Source organism: Pholcus phalangioides, unplaced genomic scaffold (assembly GCF_987345545.1).
Source record: "Pholcus phalangioides strain wild (caught in Gottingen) unplaced genomic scaffold, Ppha-v1.0 ptg000009l_1, whole genome shotgun sequence".
Taxonomy (NCBI): domain Eukaryota; kingdom Metazoa; phylum Arthropoda; class Arachnida; order Araneae; family Pholcidae; genus Pholcus; species Pholcus phalangioides.
The window spans coordinates 45478544-45498720 of record NW_028301602.1 but is presented as its reverse complement, the minus strand read 5'-3'; the positions used below and the strand labels follow the sequence as shown (position 1 = coordinate 45498720).

The 20177-nt window shown below is 38.1% G+C and overlaps 1 protein-coding gene across 1 annotated transcript in view; it reads right to left on the bottom strand.

Moving 5' to 3' along the window:
• LOC149083183 (retinal-binding protein-like) overlaps nucleotides 1-20177 on the bottom strand; it is a 32032-nt gene that overhangs the window by 5224 nt on the left and 6631 nt on the right. The window contains exons 4-11 of the mRNA XM_089236355.1: nucleotides 19030-19073; nucleotides 9021-9083; nucleotides 8771-8864; nucleotides 7514-7608; nucleotides 6826-6904; nucleotides 4776-4856; nucleotides 2479-2565; nucleotides 212-318 (exon numbers count right to left, since the gene is read on the bottom strand). Coding sequence (XP_089092481.1) covers nucleotides 212-318; nucleotides 2479-2565; nucleotides 4776-4856; nucleotides 6826-6904; nucleotides 7514-7608; nucleotides 8771-8864; nucleotides 9021-9083; nucleotides 19030-19073 — 650 coding nt within the window. The remainder of the gene's footprint in view (nucleotides 1-211; nucleotides 319-2478; nucleotides 2566-4775; nucleotides 4857-6825; nucleotides 6905-7513; nucleotides 7609-8770; nucleotides 8865-9020; nucleotides 9084-19029; nucleotides 19074-20177) is intronic.

Below are 20177 nucleotides of genomic sequence, written 5' to 3'. Positions count from 1 at the left end.
TTATACTATTTATACTTTCATGGTGGAACGGTGAATGAAGTGCATTCTAAACTTCCTTTCCCGCTGCACACGAACTCTGATCATATCACCATATGGAAAGTTTACATTTTAAATTGAACATAGTGTATTGTATGCTGCACTGCATGCAATCTAGTTACAACAAAACTGCCCCTTAAAAATTGAAGAACAGGAATTCGTATAGAACACTCACGAATGTTGTACACAAGGGATTTCCATCTGGATCAGTTCTTGTACCACCTAGATACGCAGGCAAGATTCCAGGATCCGCGACACGAGTCAGCTCTTCTTGCCACCCATCTGAAATCACAAATACGAGGGTGAGTGAAAAATAAGAAACAGTGAAATTAAAAAAAAAAAGATTTTGAAATTCACTCTTGCAAAAAGCAACCAACAAGAAATACACATCAAAGCTTGACTGATTCTTTTAGTGGAATTTAGTAGATTCTTTCATCGAACACATATAGCTATCAATGAAAAGATTCCATATCTTTTTATGAATACAGATTCTTTTCCGATCAAAGAAATGAATTTTTAAAACCCTTTGTTTCAACCCGACAGAAATAATTTCTCCATTATTTTCAACTGTCCCACTCCTGAAGTTTGTAATACAGTCAAACCCGGTAATAACGACATCAAAGATTCCACGATATTTTGTTGTCATAACAGAGGTGTCAGTACAACCAAGGTATGTGTTTTCAAGACTTTTTGACGAAAAATATTATCAGAGGCAATCAAATATTTTACATGAAGTTTTTTATTTTTTTATGATTAGGGTGACCAATTTGATCGAGAAAAGTACGGGAAATTGGGATAATTAATACGGGACATCGCCGTTTCTCACTAAAGATGTTACTAAATGTCAACGAAATTATCACACATTGTTTATAAACAACCTTTTTCGAAAAAAAAAAAAAATGCTGCAGCAACCTTTGGAGCAAATATATACGGAATATATTCATACAGACTTAATTGACAAGCATTAAACATTAACCCTTTAATTGACAAGCATTGAAATATAAAGAGGAGAACAATTTTTTAAGGGTTATGTATAAAGCAAATGAGGTACCCCGAATACTTTTACATGAAAAAAAAAATTAGTGTCAATATTTAAAAAATATAGGATGTTGCACTTTAGGGAACACACTGTATTTATATGATTTATATAGATTTGAATAGTATAGAAACATCATTAATTGTTTGCCAACTTATTTTTCTATCATTGTTGAAGAATGCGCGGCAATATGTCCCTTCCACACATGGTACATCCCTCCAAAATGCGAGGACTAAAAATCATTCTTGCTTGGCTTGTCAAGAAATAGGAGACACGTGTACCTTTGAGTCCTAATTTTGCTCCTAATTATGGAAACTTCGCGAACAGCTCACGAGTAAAAATCGAATGTTTGGGACTTGCTTAGAAGCATCGATGTCGAAACGAGCTCAAAATATACAATGTTTTTATTTGAAAAATACATGAAACTCATGTTTTTTTTGAGAGCAACACTGCGAAATAAACGGTTAAACATCAAATGGTTTTCCGTTTTTAATACTGTACAGATAAGTACGTTTACGGTCAGTGGCACTGGAAGGTAGGTGTGTCTATAGAATTGCACTGCTTCACTTTTGTTATCTATGTCCGAATTGCACTGACTGCCACCTCTCCACTTTCCTGCTGATACCGATTGTTGGTAGATAACTTTTTTCTTCTCTCTTATCATTATTTTTCCTTCTTATTTCATTTTTGCTTAGAACAGGCAGTGGCATATAGTCACTGGCACGAAAATTTAAGTTTCTGTAATTAACTCAATTAATTATCCAACAATTAGTTGTTATAAAAATTTCAAACTTAAAATATTTACTCCCTAAATTGCAAAATCAATTTCTTGGGGAAAAAAATGCACCCGGGTATATCAATGCAACACAATTAAAATTACTGTGCATGTCGACTTTTGTGATTAATTTATTGTTTCTTTTTCAAAAAAAAAATTATATTTAGCGAAATTTAGATTCTTTCTTTGAAAATGCTACCTGCGTATTATAATCCTCTACATTCAAGCGATGTGTGGTTCCTGTTTTCACAAGCAAAAGTGATGAAAACCCCATTTCGCAAATGACTAGTAGAAATCTTTTAAAAGCTGTCTTCCCTAGTTTTGGAAAGGATTCCAATTGAGAACACGAAAATAGTTCTAAATAATGGTTTTGAAATTCCATTTAAATGCGTGCGCTGGCTCGCATTTCAATAAGGTAATTTTGTATTAAATTACCATAATTTATTATAAGTTTATAAAGAAATTTTTGAATTTCTGACTTTGCTAACAGAAAAAGAAAAATTTCGCAGTTACAAATGCATATTCCACAACATTGTAATAGATTTCGCAGCGGAAATAATGCAAGAAAAATGCAAAAAAAAGCCCCCCCCCCCACCCACAAATATGAGGAGTTGAGAAATTTTCGTCTTACGTTTGCCGAATACTTTGACTTTGTTCTTCGTTTTTTCGTAGAGCAAAGGTTTCAGCAATGAATAAGCGATTGTAAAGGTGAGAGATGCTAAAAGAAATAAAATAAATTATAGACACAAAACAAAATAATACCACCAATTAATATAGTAATATAAATACCTACTATAATTTTTTTTTAAAAATAAATAATGTGATCTTCACGTATTCTCAAGGGATCAGCATGATCCGTCCAGGGAAAGTCGCATAACACTGCATAATAACATTCATTATATTGTAATATACACTGAAGAACCAAAAAAACTGGTGCACCTGCCTAATATCGTGTAGGGCCCCCGCGAGCCCGCAGAAGTGCCGCAACACGACGTGGCATGGACTCGACTAATGTCTGAAGTAGTGCTGGAGGTAATTGACACCGTGAATCCTGCAGGGCTGTCCATAAATCCGTAGGAGTAAGAGGGGGTGGAGATCTCTTCTGAACAGCACGTTGCAAGGCATCCCAGATATGTTCAATAATGTTCATGTCTGGGGATTTAGGTGGCCAGCGGAAGTGTCTAAAGTCACAAGAGTGTTCCTGGAGCCACTTTGCAGCAATTCTGGACGTGTGGGGTGTCGCATTGTCCTGCTGAAATTGTCCAAGTCCGTCGGAATGCACAATGGACATGAATGGGTGCAGGTGATCAGACAGGATGCTTACGTACCTGTCACCTGTCAGAGTTGTATCTAGACGTATCAGGGGTCCCATATCACGCCAACTGCACACGCCCCATACCATCACAGAGCCTCCACCAGCTTGAACAGTCCCCTGTTGACACGTAGTGTCCATGGATTCATGAGGTTGTCTCCATGACCGTACACGTCCATCAGCTCGAAGCAATTGGAACCGAGACTCGTCAGACCAGGCAGTCCTCAACAGCCCAATGTCGGTGTTGTCGGGCCCAGGCGAGGCGTAAAGCTTTGTGTCGTGCAGTCATCAAGGGTACACGAGTGGGCCTTCGGCTCCGAAAACCCATATCGATGATGTTTCGTTGAATTGTTCGCACGCTGACACTTGTTGATGGCCCAGCATTGAAATCTGCAGCAATTTGCGGAAAGCACGTGTGTCACGTTTAATAATTCTCGTCAGTCCCGTTTTTGCATGATCTTTTTCCGGCCGCAGCGATGTCGTAGATTTAAGTTTTTACCGGATTCCTGATATTCACGGTACGCTCGTGAAATGGTCGTACGTGAAAATCCAAATTTCATCGCTACCTCGGAAATGCTATGTCCCATCTCTCGTGCGCCGACTATAACACCACGTTCAAACTGACTTTAATCTCGATAACCTGCCATTGTAGCAGCAGTAACCGATCTAACAACTATGCCAGACACTTGTTGTGTTATATAGGCGTTGCCGACCGCAGCGCCGTAGTCTGATTGGTTCCATACCTCTTTATTTGCATACGCATGCCTGTACCAGTTTTTTCGGCTCTTCAGTTTATTATAAATACATACTACTACTAAGCCACGCATGCACCTCGTCCACATTCCCCTGCGGAACTTTTAACGAATTGGTACATGTTGGAATGTGCATGATTATAATTATAAAATGTATTAAATACTCGTATATCGCACAGGGTGAACCGAGGTCCATGATGCAATTCAAAAATCAGAATAAAATCAAACAAAATTATGTTTTTCAAAGTCATGATTAACGGTGACCCCCTCTTTTACGGGCAAATTTTTTAACCGATTGACGTAGAAGAGCGTGATTTGCAGTAAACTGGTTGTCATGGGAAAGATGTTGATGAAAGATTGGCTGTAACAGAAAATATCTTCTCATCGAAAAAGAAATAGGAAAACACAAGTAAGAGTACAAAATATTGATTGCAGTAAGAGTAGAAAATGTCTGAGTAAGAGTAGAAAATGTCTGATAAGAGTAGAAAATGTCTGATAAGAGTAGAAAATGTCTGATAAGAGTAGAAAATGTCTGAGTAAGAGTAGAAAATGTCTGAGTAAGAGTAGAAAATGTCTGAGTGCAGTAAGAGTATAAATTATCTGAGGGTATTTTAGGAAAGCATTTATTTGAGTGTATATTTGTTGTATATTTATACTGAAATAAGACGCAAGAGGGAAAAAAGAATAAACAGTGCATCATCGTTATAAATGAGGTGTTTCTGAGACATCAATTTACATGCCCGTCAACAAGGTATTTACAGTAATCACAGCTAATACACAGACCATGATAAAATACCCAGGGACATATCTTTGGGTATTTATGAAATGGATGAGTAATAAGTAGTTTTTAGATGATACACTTACCGTTTATTATGTAGGCAGTTTTCAATCTCTCGGGATAATTTGCTTCATAAATAGGAAACATCGATAACAATAAATCCATGGCTGATATGAGAGAAAAAAAAGAGAAATTCATATATATATAAACAATCTTCTTTTTACACTGATAACTGCGGTAGAACTTGGTCAATTCGACCTTTTACGAAATCTCCTTCAGTTTTCTTTTTGATCTAAAGTTGAAACTCCTTGTTTCAATTCAAATTTTTTTTGGATAATTGGAAATTAAAGGGAAAAATCATAATTTTTGAATGAGTAAATTTAGTTAGAACAAGAAGCCAGATTTTGTGCTTTTCTCGATCTAGTTGTTAAATAACAAAGTTTTTAGGACTATTAAATGCTTGAAAATTCTGTTTTTCTCTATTCTTATTTTTTTGTTGTTGTTGTTGATAATTGAATACCCGTTTTAAGAATATTCAGCTGGAGTGCACACATCGGGACTGTGTACCACTTGATACCGATTATGCTTATCAACCTATTAGATCAAGGTATAACATTCAAAATCTGAATCTTCTTGTCATGATTAAGAGTATAGAAAAGTATAGGAAAAATTAGAATAAATTGCAATACGGTAATGAAAGTATATCTCCTTGATAGCATAAGAATGATAAACAAAATTTGTGAAAACAGTTTCATAACGAATGAACATGAACTATTTCCGTAAATCAGGCATTGAACATGGCCAAGAAATTTTGCGGAGATGCTGATTCCAGAACCGTGGAATAATGTAGCAGCTAAGGTAAATTATTATAATTAATTAGCTATTAACATTTCGGAGACAGTTCCGTAACTGATGATAACATTTTAATAATTGATGATTGTTATCTCCTATGTGAATGTTGATCATTAAGTTGCAATTTGTAGTCATTTTACGGATCCGGGACAGATTAAATGGGTAATTTTAATTTTGAATAACTCTAATTTTTTTCCAGTGACTTTGGACTTTGAATTTACCAAGTTCAAATGTGTCTGTTAAGCACTACTGTTAAAACATGAATTTGCCTGTGTATGTAATTTTTTTTTTCAAATTCATTTTATTATTTTAATAACATTTTATTACAATATTTATACATTTTATTACAATATTTATATATTTTATAATATTTATATATTTTATAATATTTATATATTTTATAATATTTATATATTTTATAATATTTATATATTTTATAATTATACAATAACATAATAATAATTATTATATCCATGAAATTCATTCAACTCAGGACGTGCACAACCTCGGCCTGCGGGCCAAATGTGAATCACCAAGGGATCCAGCACGCGAAAGTTGTTCCGGTAGAAAAGTATCAATACACATAACGTGATAAATACCTAGGCTGACCATACATCTTTCATAAATAGACGAGATATCGCAAGAAAAGATCCCAGTTACAGCCGAAAAAATAGTCAAAGGCATGTAAAGTTGATAGTTACAGCCAAAAATTGTCTAAGACAAGAAAAGGTGCCAATTACAGTCAAAACAGTTGTCAAAGACAATTAAATTTGTCTGCTACAGCCAAAAATATTGTTAAAGGCAAGTGAAATAGCCAATTACAGCCACAAAATTGTCAAATGCAAGTAAAGTTGCGAACTACCGCTAAAATTTCTGAAAAATTCTGGAGCCGGTATATGCATGTATATCAATTGGCATCATCATCATCATCATGCCCCCTTCCCCCCACAGCTTTCATTATCGTGTCCTTTCCAGCCTGTCCTGTCTGTCTCCGCTTATGGTTTATGACCCGCGAGCTGCAGAAATACCGCATATCTGACCCATGGACTGAAAAGGTTATGTATACCCCCTGATCTAACTGTTCAGTAATCCGATTCCCATAAAAAAAGTGCAATACATGTGACATCTTTCATTAATTAGAGTTTTTTTTGTTTTAGACTAAAGTAATAGTGTTTGTAATGTACAAAAAGAGTCTCTGGAGTGATTTGCAAAAATAGAATTGAATGTGTTATTTTAGACGTTATAAATGAGCATTTAGAAATAGAATAATTTATCATTTCTTACCCTGTTTGTTCGTTACTTGGGACATGGGCATTTTATCGAAATCCATGATAAATATCCACGTATCGCATAATCTTCCGTCCTAGAAGAGTAAGGAAAAAAAACCCGTTAGATTTTTTACGGTTTTGATTATAGTATATAAACTTAGTAAATAAAACAAAGCTACTAAATTGGGATACAACTTAACACCCCCTTGTCCCCACGCGAACGTCCCTTTCCAGCTACGCACTAATGAGTCAGTCTCTTTCAATTTTTTTCCCCTGTTTACTAAGCATTAAAAGTCTGAGGCGTGATATTGGACTACGATGAAACCAAAATGCCGTGCATATATATGAAAAATATCGTGCACCATAAATGGATCACAACTATGAAAGTAAATACTGCTTAGGGGGTCATTCAAGTATTACGTTAGCATCGGGGGGGGGGGGGGTTCGGATTTGCTGACTTTTGATGACAAGGGGGGGGAGGGGGGTTTGGATAATGCTTACGTCATCAACCACCCTTTTTGAAGATATGGAATATTCTAAGCTGCTGACGAAATTTTGCTGACGAGGGGTGGGGGGTCAAAAATGGCTAAAGATCTGCTTACGTAATACTTGAATGGCCCCCTTATTAATATTTGAACTTTGGAAATTAATAGATGGAACAGTAAGAGTTACAAAATTACACAACCGATGTATAAGACTCTCACCTCTTCCGATTTCTTCCTCAATAACTCAGCGAAATATTCCACCAAATATATAACATGAATTGTGAATTCAGCTTTGCTAACACTTTTAGAAAAGCCTGAAAATGAAACCATTATATTTTACTAGTGTGAAAAAACAAAATCAGTAATTAAAATACAACGGGGGAAAAACTGAATAATTTTTGTTTTCTTTACGTTTTCGTCACATATTGTCTTCACGTCGGCTAAATTTTTTTATCATAAACCCTCAGATTGAAGCACACTCGATTATCGGAAACCATGGATTTCTCGACATAGACTTGTCCTGATTACGTCGTATAATCGAGGTTTTAATGTAAACTGCCGTTCGTTTCTGATCGCATAATTACAAATCTTACATTCTTGGTTCTACTAGAGCAGTGTTTCCCAAAGTGGGGAATGTCACCTTCGGTGGGAGATGGAAAGGTCCAGGGGGACGATAGAAGCTACGGGTATAACATGGGATCCTATGGGTACGCTTGAGTTGAGGGCGATGAGAGAAAAAATTTCTCTGAAGAAGGGGGTGGTGGAACAAAAAGTTTGGGAAACTATGCTCTAGTACATAGTACCGTATATTATACCGTACCGTACTTATACCGTAAAGAAGAAGCATATCCAGGCAACTTTTATTAAGAAATTCATTTAAAATTCGTTTTTGGTGCTCCTCTTGTTTCTGGTATGAAAATTTTCAAAAATTTTAGTGTCTAACTAAAGCCTAAGCTGTCGCCCCTTACAACCGGCCGCCCCTTGGGGTACACCGCACCAGTTGCACCCTCGCTCAAGCCGCCCCTGATAACGGGATTCGAATCTGCCACCTTCGTCGTGAGAGTACCACACTCTACCAGCTACACCATAACAGATATTGAATTTCAGCTATAATTAAATAAATAAAAAAGGTGGGGAAGAAAACACCCATTCTCTCAACTTCGCAAATAAAATTTCGCCTAGGATTTTTCTATAAGTGTCGTATTGGTTCATTGCGACCAATTATGAGACGCTATCAGTCCTTTATTATACCTGGAATACATACACACGTATAGGAATGTAAACTTTGCGCTGCGGGGTCCTATTTGGCGCATATGCCAGATTTTGCGAAGATCAATAAAAGATGGAAAGATTCATATTGAAAACGTATGCGTACGCAGACAGATGGAAAGCAACGAAAATGTGCAACAATTTCTCATTTCATTCATCTTGGTTTTATGAACATAAAGTGTGTTGATAAATTTTAAATCCACTTGCCTATGAGATCCATACTCTTGAAATCGGTTAAAAGTACAGTGTCTCCTTCGTAGCCGAATCCAAAATATGTCAGGGGATAATATTTATCTAATACCTAAAAATAACCGAAGAAATTTTTTTTTTTTAAAATAATAAAGACTTTTTTTTTCATGCGATCGCATTCGTGATACGCATTTGTTTGTCAAGGATCAAAACACGCCGATAAATAGATATGAGTGATATAGATATTTTGAGAAGTGAAATTTCTTACTTCGGGAGGTTTGTACGTTTGAACCAAGTTATCGATTCCGTGTTTCTGTCGCCATTTGATGCTCTAGTGACGAAAAAATATTTTTCAATTATTAACAAAATTTAGTTTGCATCAAAAAAATTACTAGTAAATCAGTTTCAATTGTAACGAATACCAAAATTAAAAGTTAAAGACATGAGAATATAAAAAGAACTCAAAGAGAGAAAAAAGAGCACTTGTGAAAACCGTACGATAGACGTTTGAGTTATTTTTTGTATACCCGATTTAACGAATCGGAAGAAATCAACAATTTTATCCATTAAATCGGGGTCAAATTGATCAGGAGCATAAACACACTCGAAACCGCAAATTTTAAAAGCTAATTTACTTCGGGGGTTGTTACAACTTGTTTATGACAACAACTGAAAAAAAAAATTACTTAAACTTGAGAATGAAGTCAGAATGCATGAAAAAATTGCTAGATAGAAGCACTGGTGTACGCAGGGGGGGGGGGGGGAAGAGCCAAGATTATAGTGTTATTTTACCGGAAAAACATAAACCTTCCCTCAGAAGGAAAAAAAATCTGAAAAAACCCTCCTCGAGAAAATTCTGCATACGCCTACGGATAGAAGTACTATGTTGGATACGTCTCAGTCGAAATTGTAATTTTTTTCGCTAATCGAAGAACGTTTTCTCTTCAGAGATGACACCAGCGTTTTTCCATACTATACATGGAATTTTAACGTGGGGTTACGCTCATTGGTTAAGATCAGAATTACATGACTGAAAAGGGAAGCAAATGTGGTTGTTGTTTATGGAGTTTACAGCGCCATCTAGGTTGGCCAAATAGAGATTGAAAATTTCCCAGCAATTTCAATAATATAATTTTTAAAAACGGTGATATTTTTTCTTTTTTTTTAATTTTAAGTAACGTATTACTTAAATTTTTTTTCAACTTGCTCAGTTATGTAAATAAAACTAGCATTTTTTGCCATTACTTATATGATGCAATTTTTTTTCTTAAAGATGAAAATTTTCTTGGTTTCTTGTTTAAGGCCGGGATTACACTATAAAAGTTTGATAAAAGTCCTTTTATAAAACTTGAAAAATCCAATCAATGAGGTTATTGGTTACATAATCTTTTGATGCCGTATTAAATGAGTCATAATCAGATTTGTCTTTAAAAAGCTATCCGTACGCGGGACCGCAACTAGATGTTTAGTCAGACGGCGGAAGCACGCATTCTGATGCCCCCCTTGTAATGTTGAAGGTAAGGATAAAGGGTGAATTTTGATCCCCTCCCCGTCTCTGGTCCAAGACTGCGGTACCAGACCCACCTTCTCTATCCCTAGTTGCGGGCCTGGTCGCGCTACATAGAGCAAGAAACCCTGACTATTAGTCGATTTGAAGGACCCATGTCGGAAGTCCCTGAAACAAATGTGGATCATGACCCATATAGCTCAAGAATTCCTGACAGTAAAAGTGCATTTCTACGACTCGTCTCGTAATCCCCGCGACGGCCCATGAGTTGAGGAAACCTTGGCGTAGTAGTACATGTATGCTGAAGCCCAACTCTGTTTTTCTGTGTTTAGAAATCGAACAATTATCTATAAACTTCCATTGTTGAAGCTACTGGCGCTGAATGTTTTTAAACATTGTAAAATTTTCATTGTTTCGATTGGAAACGTGATGTTTTCAGTTTTTGCTTCATTCTTATCCATCCCCTCTGAGGATCGCTATACGGCTTTTGCCCGTCCCATCATCGTGACGCCGAGTTTGGATGACCAATCCCCACAGTTTGCCCCGTGTGCAGCTGGTCGGTCGCCATTTCATTCGCGTGCGTGATGGTCGACTGTCAAGGAAGCCGGGGCAGAGGAAGCGGCCCGTGTCGAAAGGCTTCTTTCCATCGTTGGGCCGAGCCATACGACCTTAACCGGGTCCGGGGCTCGGCCGAAACGTGGTGTACGGGCGAGGCCTCTACCAGGGCACCCAACCAACCAACTTGCGGTTGCTGCTCTGGGGCCCGTCGAGAGAGGATCTTCGATGGGTTGCGCAGGATGAAGACGGAAATATGCCTACGTGGGAACCCGCCGTACACAAAGGGGTAACGCGCCTGGCACCATACCTCCTGGGTGGTGTGGAAAAAAAGTGGTGCATTTTTTCCTATTCTCTTCTCGGCTTGGCGAGTATTCTTTGCATTTAACAACTTCACGTACAAGGTTTTGGCAAGAAATTTTGGTTTCCCATTTTTAACGAATCGGAGATAAATATGGTTACGTTGTTACGTTGTGCTAATCTAACCACACGTTAGAAAGGGGGGGGGGGATATATATAAAAGGGAAAAAGTATTATAGATAAGGTGAATAAGAGAGTTTTTTTAGAGTCCTCTTTCACTCTCATCCTATGTGTTCTCTTTCGTTCCTATATGTATAGTCGAAAGTTACATTATATGTGTGGAAGGAAAAACCATTAACAGTTGTATAGAAATAAAGGGGAAGGGGAAAGAGAGATAGATAGATAGATAGATAACGCAACTTCCGTTGAGATAGGGTCAATATAAAGCTTCGCGATGGAGGAAAGAGGAAAGAAAACACAGAGAACTTGTTTGAATTTATTCCGCTGGTGTTTGAACGTAATATTACGCTCGTGATCGTAAAGATGTTAAATGCATCCATACCTATGAATCCGACGCGAAGTAAGATGAAGTATCGATCCCCTGTTTGCTTCGGTACGTTACAGTTAGAGAGTTGACGCGAATCAACCCAAAGAAGCCATTCGATTCACTGAGGACAACGTGGAACATAAGGTTCTCAATCTGAGGCCCATATGGAACCCCTTGCGGTCCTGGGATAGTCTAAGGAGGCCACGAGGGAAAATCAAGTGAAAGGGGAGCCATGACAGGTACTTAAGGGGGGGGGGCACAGAGCACAGAGAACCGTGGAAAAAAAATTCGGCTGTCAAGTCCTCAGTGAAATCTGGTGTGAAAAAAATGTGACTAGTTTCAGAATCCAGCAAAAAGTCTTGACTCAGGAATGTCTTAAGAGCACCGCATTTCATTATCATGTGAATCCTTCCTCTGTATTATTAATTGGCCGAGCAGGATCTCGGTGGGCCGTGGAGTTCAGATAGCACCGTTTGGATCATCTTAGCGCATGCGCCCATCTGAGTATCATACTAAGGGCTTCATGTCCGCAGGAGACGTCCGTGATGAGGTCCCGGATTTTTACGAGGAAGTATGTAAATATGTAAGCTGCTACTTTCAGCTAAGTATGGCTCTTCCCCCCCCCCCCCCCATAACAACATTTTGCTCCAGAACTCATGATGTTGCGACGGTCCTTCATAGCCCTAAATGCCAGCGGTACCTCGACACAGGAGAGAAGCTCACTTATTTCTAGCCCATATCAGGCGTGGATCCAGGGTGGCATGTTAGGAGGGGCGATTAATTGCTTAGGTTCGTTGATTCCATACTTTATGGACAGACTGATTTTTTCCATATGATCTACTTGAGAGGCCTGCCACCCTTCTTGATCCAAGTGTGGTGGCCCAGGGGTCCAAAAATCAAACTCATTTATAAAATTTTTGTTGATTATGAATTTAATATTGATTAAGGCCCCGAGAAGAAAATATTGTCCAAAAAGGTGACATGGGCTAAAAAAGGTTAAGAAACGCTAAACTGAAAGACGACACCAACTACAGTCTGAGCAGTTGCCGAATTCCCTCTGCTTCGCCTGATGAAATTCCATCTTTCCCATTTGAAGGTGAAAGTGGATTCGAAGATGAGATGCGTCGAGGATATGTGACTCCACAAGCTCAGGAAGCAGTGCCGTATTAATGAATGGGCCCAACCGGAAACGGCCCGAAGGCGTCGAGTGCAGAGGGAAGGGGCCTCATTAAAATTACATCTGGTTGAAATTTCCGGGAATATAAGCATGTAAATTTCGTAGGACGGAAATTTTTTAGCCCGGTAGGGAGCCCTCACAAAAATCACTTTGCCTGAGGCCCCCATGGTGCTCTTGAAATTCCTGTCTGGAAGCTATTACCAACCAGAAAATGACCAATTATGTCCTATCCAAAATTTCATTCCGATTCCACCGGAGAATAGTAGGCATAGTCAGACAGTATTTATCATTTTGCCGCTTGTGGGCTATGCAGATTTTGCAGCCCTTTTGCCGTTTTCGGGTAATTTTCTTGAAAACTCATTCCTGAAATTTGTCGCACCTCCCGACTTGTTACCCTAAGCGCCTTCTATAACAGCAAAGAACATCATTCTTTTTTTCCAACCAAAACACAACTTTTAATATTTAGAGCATACATGCTCAACCCATGGCCCACGGCGAAATTTCGCCCTCGGAGTCATCTGATGTGACCCCGCTGCCTCAAACCTCACCTTGTAATGTTTAAGGAAGTGAATGAAATTCGAGATATAGGTGCTTCAGAGTATGCGCTTAAGAACAGGAAGGGAAATAAAACCTTAGCTCTCGTGGTTGCATCAACAGCAACGAAATTTCAAAAATTCGAATGGCAACACTCACTTACTGTATATGCACTGCTAAGTGATCGGTACAATGAAAAACTATGAATGGCTATAATGGAATTAACTTTTTAGCAATGTAGAACGCAAAAATTCCAACAGCTGTTTGGAAAAGCTGTCCCGGTTCGTCAGTGGAAAATGCAATGAAAGTGAAAAAACCTGTTATAGCGCAGGTCACTCGCTAAACTAAAAAGTCCCTTCCAGCCACTCATACAAATATATACAAATACAACGCCACAACAGGCAAATTGCCCAACGAGGTGGCTGACTTAAGAACATCATGGATCCCCGAGCCATTTTTTGGAGGCCCTACCTACTACTGCTACACCACACCCCCCCCCCCGCGGAACCCCCATCGGTACATGCGGGAATGTGCGTGTACGTGTAGTGAAACCTGACGTGAAGTTTTTTGTGTTTCTCTGTAATGCTTGTTATGTGTAGTGCTGCCATCTGCCACCAGTTTTTCTAACTATGAGTGAAGTGTTATGATTGAATGATTTATCGTTGTAGGACTGTTGCTCTCTGTGGAGAGACTTTTTAGCGGGGAGATCGGCTCGCATTTGCGCCTTGAAGGTGGGAACCACAGAAAACCAACTTCAGCCGACCACCACTGTGGGGTTCGAACCCGGATCCTCGCATCGCGAGTCCGTCACTATAACCACTCGACCACCACAGCGGCTTCGCTGCACCCCGTCTCATAATCGCAATCGTTTCACCATCATCACCACCACCACCACCACTATCTTTCTCTTTAATACAGTTTTGCTCGCCATCATCACTACGTGTTGCCACGTTCCGTGTAACCACGTGTTTTTTATTTTAGCGAGTGTCCTGCGCTTTAACAGGTTTTTTCACTTTTCCACATTGGAAACATTTCATTTTCCACTGACGAAGGGGTTATAGTAGCTCCAAAAAAGTTGTCTGGCGTTAATTTCCGCATGTTTTTAGCTAACATCGTTGTATTTTTTGCATTCAACTATGAATGGCGTTTGAACGGTATCTAGAGCACCATAAACGAAGGCGCCGGACGCAGACAAAAAAGATACCAGCAAGGGGTTTGGACGCCGTTCCCTCAGTGGCGAACTTACTGCTCCAGTAATGTGATTAGCCCACAGATAAGAGGATAATAAGATATTTTATAGGGGGTGTTGGATTAGCATTGGATGTTTCCACGTGTTTCTTTGTTATCGCCGGCGAAAATATACAATACAGGTTCGTTGTCCACTTAAGCAAAGCAAATGATTATATTCAAATTTTTACACATTCTGAGCATTTACAAAGGTTTTTTGAAGACTTCCTACATAAACATATAGTGTTCTGACGCTTTGTTTTCTTTATATTCCCCTTCTTTCTCTATCATTCATTCTTTTTCTGGCTCACTTGTGTGCATTACAAAATGATATCAACGTAGTAAGGAAATTGTTATTGACGCTCTCTTCGCTTTTTTGTTATGTCTTTTTTACACGTGGTTTAATTTTCAAGCGTCATGTTAACTACACTGCTCAAAACAATTAGGGGAGCAAATGGTTTTAACAAAATTACGCAAAGATGTATACCGATAAGTAACATAAAATGAAACATCCATAATTTAAAGCCTAGCAAGAAACGGAAGAAGAAAACTCCATATGCAGATCAAAGTTCATGACGTCAAAAACCAGAAAAAGGAGATAAGGGCAGAAATCGGGATGTTGCAGAAACGTCTGTTTTACTTTGACCTTTGAAGACCGGACACACCCCGCTTCCCATCTCATAGAGATATCGAAGCGTTCCCGAAGGGTGGGTGTATCCGGAAAGTTTTATTATAAAAACAAAACATTGTCGCCTCATACGAAAGCAACCAAAAAAAAAATATATATATATATATATATGAAGATGATCGTTAATCTAAAATCATATAACAGGTGATTAAACTCGAAACATAAAACGCCAATCGACAATCGAAATTATAAAGAAGATTATGCGATGATAGCCCTCCCATAAGAATCTTGCCATCGTCAGTTAATCTAATGATTGTCAATAATACCATGGCAAACAGGTGGGCAGCAGTCTTAGCTGTTCGAGAAGACCACACGCCCTATTAAAACTCATGCATCATGTCTAAACAGTACTTTTTTTTATCGTTTACATGTAACCAAATTGTTGCCCTAAATCATCTTTTCATGTTTTTTTCCATATTTTCAAAGAATTAAAGCTTAATTCCAAATTTTTTTACGTCTTTTTTCTGTATTGCGCATTGATACGCGTGTACTATCCATTGTATGCCAATACGTGGCTGTCTCGCACGGTTTTCTTCACTTTTTTGCTTGCTCCCCTAATTGTTTTGAGCAGTGTAGATACCAATCTAATGGATCGATTTTCAAACAAAAAGAGGGAAAAACATATTTTTCCTGCTAGTCTGACACGTATAATAACTCTGCCTACAAAATTCCTATAATGAATTTTTTTTTCCCATTTCTCAAAAAGGTCACATTAACAACAGAAAATGTGTGCAGCTTGAAATCGTGAATCATTTTTAAAATCTCCTTTGAACAACAATCATCAGCAGATCACCAATGACTCTAAAGCAGGGGTGCGCGGACCAAATCAGCACCTCCTATAGAATGAAGGCCTCTGCTTGTGACGTCAGTAAGTAGTCCATTTTCCCTCAGAATATATATATTCAGGGGAAAAAAACTTCCCTGCTCGTGCCAGTATCATCGTTGTGAGGAAAAGAAATGATCGGGCTCAGAATTGATGATTTCTATGCCCCACATCCAATCACTACGCGGTATTTGTGAGCCAATCAGGAAGATTCTACGCCAGAATAAGAAGAAACGAAATAGGATGCTGTGTTTCAAAATGTGGCACACTTGCTAGGTAGTCTGAATGACGTTTATGGCAAGCACTGCAGAGGCCTTCTATCTCTAGGAGGTGTTGGCCAAATGCAACCCAACCAATCCGGCTCGCGGAAGCGTTCTAGAGAAGAAGTGTCAATTCACTTAACAAAATATATGACGGGGTTAAAGTCGAAGGGGTGCAAGTCGATTAATACTCATTTTGAAAAAAGAAGTTTTTACAAGAATTTTTGAAAAAAGGGTCCCTTGCTAGAAAGTTTTTATGATTTCATAAATCCAATTGCGACTATCGAAGCTGGGAATCGTAAATTTCTTCCAACAGTTTAGCACTTCTACCCGAGAGAGAGAGAGAGAGAGAGAGAGAGAGAGAGAAAGGACGTGGGTTCGCGATTCCCCGCAGGAGCAGTTGAATTTTCTCTTTTTCAAAAATATATCTTGGCATCAGCCAACTGTTAAAAACATTTGTTTAGCACTTCTAGATTGCATTTCTGGCCTTAAGTCAGAAATATGATTTACATTCACAATGACTTTTACCAACACCACCTTGGTATTGTTTTAACTCCCTCGTGTGTACCCAGGCTGACCATATAAAACTAGGCTGAGCCAGAAATGAAGATCTCTACCTAAAATACTGTACGTCACTGAGTAATCATAGTCATCGTATTACGTATCACGTGATCTTTCTAGAACCTTGCTTTTTCCATCATGCTGGGAATGGATTTCGACATTGAAGAAGCTGTTGTCCCCGATTTTTACGGCATGCCTGTTAATTCAAATACAAATACAAATACAATATATTTGTATTGTATTGGGGGAATATGGAATTTTTTTTCTTAATCTTACATTCTGACAATCAGGAAAAAAAAAAACAACTCAAAAAACAGCCAATAGGTGGTGCTGGTACAAGCGGCTTCGGTGGAAATATGCAAATGAGACGGTATAAGAATTTAAACTCCTAATCCACAATCAGTTCACCGTTGTAAACCGTGTATGTGGATCTGCTGTACTCTGCGTTGCTGGATTTGTGACTCGCCTGCAGTGTACAGGGTGATCAGCGAATACGCCCTTATTTCAAAATTAAATATCTCTACAACAAAGATCAATAGAATTATGCGGTAAACGGTACGTTTATTAGCAAAACTGTAAGACTGTTGTACAGAAATTTCGAAAATTTAGGTTTTTTTTTTTAATTTTTTAAAATTAAAAAAAAACAAAAACAAAACTGGAGATTTTGGGGATCCGAAAATCCTCATTTGTGTGAAGAGAAACCACTGCATTCGCCCAAAGTTACTGCATGGGCTGCGGTATGCGCCAGAGGCATTATCGGTCCCTTCTTCGTGCGAGAAACGATTACTACTGAACGTTACGTTACAATTTTGGAACAATTTGTCAGCACACATGGCGCATACCGCAGCCCATGCAGTAACTTTAGACGAATGCAGTGGTTTCTCTTCACACAAATGAGGATTTTCGGAACCCCAAAATCTCCAGTTTTGTTTTTTTTGTTTTAAATTTTAAAAAATTTAAAAAAAAAAAAAACGAAATTTTTGAAATTTCTGTACAACAGTCTTACAGTTTTGCTAATAAACGTACCGTTTGCCGCATAATTCTATTGATCTTTGTTGTAGAGATATTTAATTTTGAAATAAGGGCTTATTCGCTGATCACCCTGTATTATCCCCTGTGGTGGCCATGTGGAACACATACTGCTGTAATAAACGATTTCGGGGCATTCTGTTTGTTCAAGGAAATAGTTATTTTCAGGATATTTTGCTGAGGTGAACTCGGAAAGAAAAGTCATCACGTCTCCGCCGGGACTCGAACACAGGCCCTCTTGCATACCGGGTAAGCATGCTACCATCTACACCACTGGAGACATGACCCTGCCTTCCTTATTTCACGCACTGTTTCCTCGATATCTCGGGCTGAGAAAAAGCCATCTATCTCACTCTAAACCGTCCCACCCGGGGGCCATTTCCTGAAGTTGAGGCTACGAATGGCTCTACTTCAGCGCCTCACGCCACAGTGCGTGAAATAACGAATGCAGGGTCATATCTCCAGTGGTGTAGATGATAGCATGCTTGCCCGGTATGCAAGAGGGCCTGGGTTCGAGTCCCGGCGGAGACGTGATGACTTTTCTTTCCGAGTTCACCTCAGCAAAATATCCGGAAAATAACTGTTTCCTTGATATCTCGGGCTGAGAAAAAGCCATCTATCTCACTCTATTCTGTTTGTTATTTGCGCATCGTTTCTTTGACTTCTGTACGCAGAGCCACCTATCGGCTGTTTTATGAGTTTATTTTTTTCCTGTCAAAAAATTTCCGTGACTTAGCGATGCTAACCCTGCAAACCGTTTATTTCTCCGGTTTTTATGCATTTTTAAAGTTTATACGGACTTTTTGCCCACCCTGTATTTATAGTGAAGTATAATAATAATAAATAATATGCTGATTAAAAAAAATAATAATTGTTATTTGAAGGAAAACGTTCTACGAGGAAAGACATGATAAGTAATCTCGTTGGTTAGCATAGCGTAATGTAAAAGAAAAGATGAAGTAGATGATAATAACACAATAGCTTCAAAATTATTGATGAAAGCTCAAAACTGAAAGGCAAACTATAAAAGAATTGCAAAATTGGAAAGAGAATAAATAATAAGACTCACGTTGCTGAGCATCGTGACCGCTTTGTCAACTTCGAAATCTCTCGCTGCAAAAAATAATCATAAAAAATAATTACTAACAATGCTATTTTCCTTTTTTTCACTCGAGCATATTTGTATTTTTTAATTCCCGTAATGAAATACATACCGTATTTTCCAGCTCATAATACACGATTATACATTAAAAGAAATCATAATTTCTCAGTGCGGATTATACAGGGTGCATAGGTACCAACACGCACGGCATTTTACTGGTGAATCGTTGATCCTAGAGGTATACTTCCAATTAGAAAAAAGTACTCAAATTACGTGTAGAACTCAGATATATATATACGCCATTCATGATGCAAGGCGTTGTATAGTTATTAAAATATAAAAATTGATTTTTTTATACGGGCAAAATCAAATTCGCTCAGATATTTACATTCGAAAAACGGAGGAAAGTTAGGAAAAAACAGCATTAAAAAATCAGAAACATGAATTGTTATTGTTGTTGTTGTTGGCATCAGGAGAGGCAGCGCTACAACTTCCTTATTGGATTTTTGGGCACTAGGTGTTCGTTTAGAAAGTTAACAGTTTTATTTTAATAACCATACAACACACATGAAATGACTTATCTGAGTACTACACGTTATTTGTAGATACTTTTTATAATTGGAAGTACGCTTCTAGGATCAACGGTTCACCTGTAAAATGCCGTGTAGCAGTACTACAATAGTACCAGCTTCTTTTTTTGAAGAAATTAGAAAATAAATAAATATTTAAGGAGTTAATGTCTAAAAGTGGATTTTTTTCAAAGATATAAAGCTGGTATATGGAATCCGACTAAAAAAAATCAGCATCTTTTCAACAAAAAAGCATAACTAATATAATCTCCCTCCTCCATATCCTTAAAATTTCGTTACTGATAAATGAAATTTTTATACGCGGATTATACGCAGGAAATTACAATACAGAAAATTCTTGTCAGTTGGTGGATCAATCACTTCAACAAAAGTTTTCGAGGTATTCAATTTCACTAATTTTTGAATATAAATTGTGAGATAATTTCTCGTAATTTCATGTAATAATGGATTTTTATGAGTATTTTGACTCTAGGATAGTGGTTCTTAACCGGGGGTGCGAGATGGGGAAAAAAAAATTACAACGAG